Genomic DNA, 4,498 nt, shown 5'->3' on the forward strand with positions numbered 1-4,498 from the left:
TTACTTCCAACAGAGATTCGATAATATTTTCAAGTTGCACTGTCCTCTCACTTACTTCTTTAGCGAGAAAACTACTTCTCGAGAAAGTGTTCATTCTTTATGACAAACACTATGCCTTTGAACTTTTGATAGAAGGAATATCCAATTATGTTCTGGGAACATCTAAAAATTAGCATTTGTGTGGATTATGTACTCCATAACTCATATGGTGTTGTCTTGACATACTATAAGACGGTGCTCTGTTCGGTGTATTTGTTGTTGTTTCAAGTGTATTTCCCCAAAATTAATAAAAACATGTTAGTAATAAATAATTTCATAATTATCTAAGTATTTTGCTAAACTCATGACTTAGATCTTCATTCATGAAGATCTTTGTCACAATGATTCTTATCTTCGTTGTGAATTTCTTTTGAACCTTTCAAATATTTCAGATTTATATCAAATAAATCATATTTACTCAAATTATTATTGAAGTATAATAAATCACCGCGCTCTGGTTTGTTCATCGGACCCATACATCACTATGTGTTTTGTCAATTGATTCAAAATCAAAATATTTTAATGCTTCATCTACATGAAGATTATTTTTCTGATATAACCAACCAATGCCACATTTAAGTGGTATTTATCAGTCTTCTCAAAACGTTTATGCTAAAAACATCCTACCGAACATGTGAAAATAAGGATTTCGGAGCCAACCTGAAGGTGTATATGCGAAAGACAGTTGGCAGGAGTCCAACTGCCATCGGAATCTTCATGGCTTGCTCCCAGCCGCCGCCCATCCGTCCCCGGCCGCCGCCCCACCCGTCCGGGCTGTCACCCGTCCGTCTCCGTCCGCCGCCCTGCTCATCCGGGAAGCCGCCCCACCCGTCCGGGCCGCCGGTCGTTCGTCCCCGGACGCCGCCTTGCTCATCCGAGAAGCCGCCCCACCCGTCCGGGCCGTCGTTGCCCTACCGCTCCTGGCCGCCGCCCTGCCCATCCCGGCCGCCGCCCCGTGCGTCCCTTCCTGTGCTCGTCTCCCTCGACCTCCACCGCCTGAGCTTGCCATGGCCATGACGGCGTCAGCGCGTGCACACCAGCAGCACGGCGGGAAGCAGCAGCAGTACCAGCCGCAGTGGAGCAGGGGCTAAGCCTAGGTTCGTGCTCCGCAACGACTCGCGCGTCCCCGTGCTGGCCGTGTTCAGAGCATCTCTAGCTGACTGTGGACACGGGTGAGAGGAAAAAGAAGGCGCGAGGTAAAAATATAAGCGGATATTTGGTTTTACTATTTAAGTTTGAGAGGTTTATTCAGCCGCAGCTTAAATCAATTCTTAAAATATGTTTTTCACGAACTCAAAAACGCGTTTTCAGTTCCGCGGTTTAAAAAATTCTGTCAGCCGATATTTTGCAACCCGAGACCGATGGCTTTGCCTTCCACCGGCGGTTTCGCGCCAAGGGCAGCGATACTCTTGTCCGTTCCTATCGTCTGTTCAAACTATTTCAAACTAAAAAGGTGGCAGTTGAGCTCTGAAATGAAGAAACGGAAACCTGAAAAAGCTGCGTCTGCTGCTCCCTACAGACTGAAAATGCTGCCACTCGTCCATGCATACGCCTTGACCAATGTGGAGACCAAGCCACGACCGCGTGCCTCCTCCTCTTCCACGACTGCGTATGCTGCATATAAAGTAGGCGCCAACCCCACGGCAATTTCGCTCCAAAAAGCTCCATCGCTGTTTCATCCAGAGCCCGCCAATATCTCCAAAACTCTCCGTGGTCTGGGAAAAGAGTGGTGCTAGAGAGATGGATGGTATGCTTGCATTTATGACCCATCTCTCTTGATTAATCGTCCTTGGTTTTTCCTGCTGATAGCGTGTTCTACTTACTATTCTGCTGGAAATTTGTGCTTAAGATCTCCAGATGAATGTTCTTGCTTGGTTTCTTTTTCTCCGTCTTCCTCACCGTAGAGCAATCTTGTTTCTTTTGGGGGATCTTCCGCGTTCGGGTCAGCTCAAAACTGGTCGCATTCCCTCTGATTTTCCATGGCAAAGGCTCAATTGGGGGTTTCTTGGCCTTTTCTTCGAGCAGTGGCAGCTCGCGAAGTTTCGCCTTTATGATCTTGCTCTGCTATTTCCTTGTCATGCCACAAAGATTTGATCATCTTATTGTTTCTTATCTGAACTTTGAAGGCCGCAATCTGCTGGGTGCTGCAGGAGCTGATCGAGCGAGGCGGAACCAGGTCAAAAAAATACTCCCACACGCATGCTCTTAATCGCTCTCGAGTTCCTCTGCCAACGTGTTCTTGCGTTCGCTCCATCTCTCCATCTGACTCTGCACGCCATGCTTTTCTGCAGGCCAAGATCGTCCAGATGGCGGTGCCGGTGCTGGCCATGCTGCTGCTGCTGCTCACGGCGGCGGCGGCGGTCTCCATGGCGCCCGACGGCACTGCCCGGCTGCACGTCTTGTTCTGCAGCAACCACTTCGTGATGATGTGCGTGCTCTCCCAGATCAACCTGGCCTGTCTTTTCGCGAGGAAGGCCGCTCGGGCGCGGACGCTGGCGGCCCGGCGCTGGTACGCGGTGGGCGCCGCCGCGTGCTTCGTGGAGCTCGCGCTCAAGCCCTACAGGATCCGTCTGCTGGTGAGTCTTTGCGCTGTGCCCGTCTGTTCTCTTCTTTCTCAAGTTTGGGCTTGATTTGGGCGCTAATGAACTTGCTCTCGTCGTTTCCGTCAGTGCCACGCGGCTGTGGAGGATGGTGCCTAGGTGCGCCGCGCATGTGTGGATTCGCCTGCCGAAGGATCGAAGACGGATGATTTTGGAGTCTGGAGATGCGCCGTTTTGCTTAGCTCTTACTCTGCTACTCTAAGCTAGAAATTTGGAAGGGCCTGTCGTAATGGGTTTCAGTCTCAATTTGCCAGTATGTCTGTACTTGGGTACAAGTTTAACTTACCATTTTGTTGTTGTCTTGTTCAGTTGGGGTTTAGACTGCCTGTCTATTTGTAGCATGCAGCAGCTTTGGGGTTTAGACTCTCTGTATGAACTTGGACCGGATTTGAATTTGTTCATTTCAACTGTAGCATGTACGCACATGATTTTCTTGTGTGCAATCACTACGTTTTTTCTGTGCACCACTGCACCCCAAGCCAGGAGCGATGCCAATCTTCTGAATCTTTAAGGAGGAGTGGTAGTTCCCTGTGCACACAATTTGAAAATAAACTGCAGTTGATCTTGATTCCGTAGTCCGAACGACATGGTAATTCTGCCTCCATGACGAAACCGCAAGAAACTCGAATGCAAGAAAGGTAGCCGCATTTGGAGGGAGGGAGGGAAACGAAAAGAGAAAAAGGAGACAGTTCATCAGAAAGCTCAAAACTGGAAAAGCTGCGTCGATCCTGCCCTCCTGCCACAGTGACACAGCATCTCCACGACTTAACCACCATGAACATTCACGGGTCGCAACCACATCCCACCTCCGCTTGCTGGCATCAGCCAGGGATTCGGCAGCAGGACCAGCAAAAACCCCGTGTCTTGTGAGGAGGAGAAGCCTGAGCGAGACGAACATAGATGGCCGGTAAATGAGCTGACTCATTTTGTCTGCCCACATCATTTTGGGTTGGCGCGAACAAAAATGGTCCATTTCCGGCGCAAAATTGCGTCTGGAATGCGTCGGCGCGGACGCGAAGCGGACGCGCCGCGCGTTTTCTCGCTGTCCGCCACGTCCTCATCTGGCGGCCACCCAACCGTCACGGTCAATATAATTTATGACGACCGTCCACCTTGGGCCCACGCGTCAGCGACGGCGGTCGTCCTTTATTAAACCGCGCGTGCAGCGGGGCCGTCCTCATCCACTTACCACTCGCCCCACATCCCCATCTGACCACCCCTGCCCCCATGCCGGTGACAACCCTAGCCACCGCCAGCATGGGTTTCTTCTCGAGCGCGAGGCCGACGAGGAGGCGCGCCAGGCCCAGGCAGCGGCGGCAAAGCCCGACATCGCCGCCGTCTGGAACACGGCGTTCCTCTGGGCCGGCCCCGTGCCAACGTTGATCGACCTCACCGGTCCCGACGCAGACGCCGCCTCCGACAAGGACGCCTAGGGCAGCGCGTCGTCTTGTTTTTAGTGTTTTTATTAATGTAATGTGGACTTTCACCGGCCTTCGTGGCTGGCTTTTATGTTTAATTAAATGCATATATATTTTCAAACTGCTCGTAATATTTTTTTAGCGCGCCGATGAAATGGGTCGGGTCAGCGTTGGGCGCTTGCGCCGACCCAAACACAACGCTAGACGTTTGTGTCCGCCGGGCCGACCCAAACGGACAAAAAGCAGACAAAAGCGCCGTCCGTTTGGGTCGGCCCGTTGGAGTTGCTCTAATCTTCTCGTCTTTGTTTCTTTCTTTCGCATGGCAGACTAGTGTTGTAGCACTATTTCATTTCTTTCTTGGAGATCTTTTGGCTTTAGCCTTTGGGTAAGATTTCAAAACGGGTTAGCTTCAGTTTCATATTTTGAGGAAAAACACTAGGT

At 50.7% G+C, this 4,498-nt stretch overlaps 1 protein-coding gene across 1 annotated transcript; it reads left to right on the forward strand.

The window, feature by feature from the left end:
- Nucleotides 1-1,682: 1,682 nt before the first annotated feature.
- Nucleotides 1,683-2,944, forward strand: LOC119359222. Its single transcript, XM_037625515.1, has 4 exons — nucleotides 1,683-1,786; nucleotides 2,166-2,215; nucleotides 2,331-2,615; nucleotides 2,709-2,944. Exons 1-4 carry the CDS (start codon nucleotides 1,780-1,782, stop codon nucleotides 2,736-2,738), a joined length of 372 nt encoding a protein of 123 aa, XP_037481412.1. The 5' UTR covers nucleotides 1,683-1,779; the 3' UTR covers nucleotides 2,739-2,944.
- The last annotated feature ends 1,554 nt before the right edge of the window (nucleotides 2,945-4,498 follow it).

This window comes from Triticum dicoccoides, chromosome 2A, assembly GCF_002162155.2.
Source record: "Triticum dicoccoides isolate Atlit2015 ecotype Zavitan chromosome 2A, WEW_v2.0, whole genome shotgun sequence".
Taxonomy (NCBI): Eukaryota; Viridiplantae; Streptophyta; class Magnoliopsida; order Poales; family Poaceae; genus Triticum; species Triticum dicoccoides.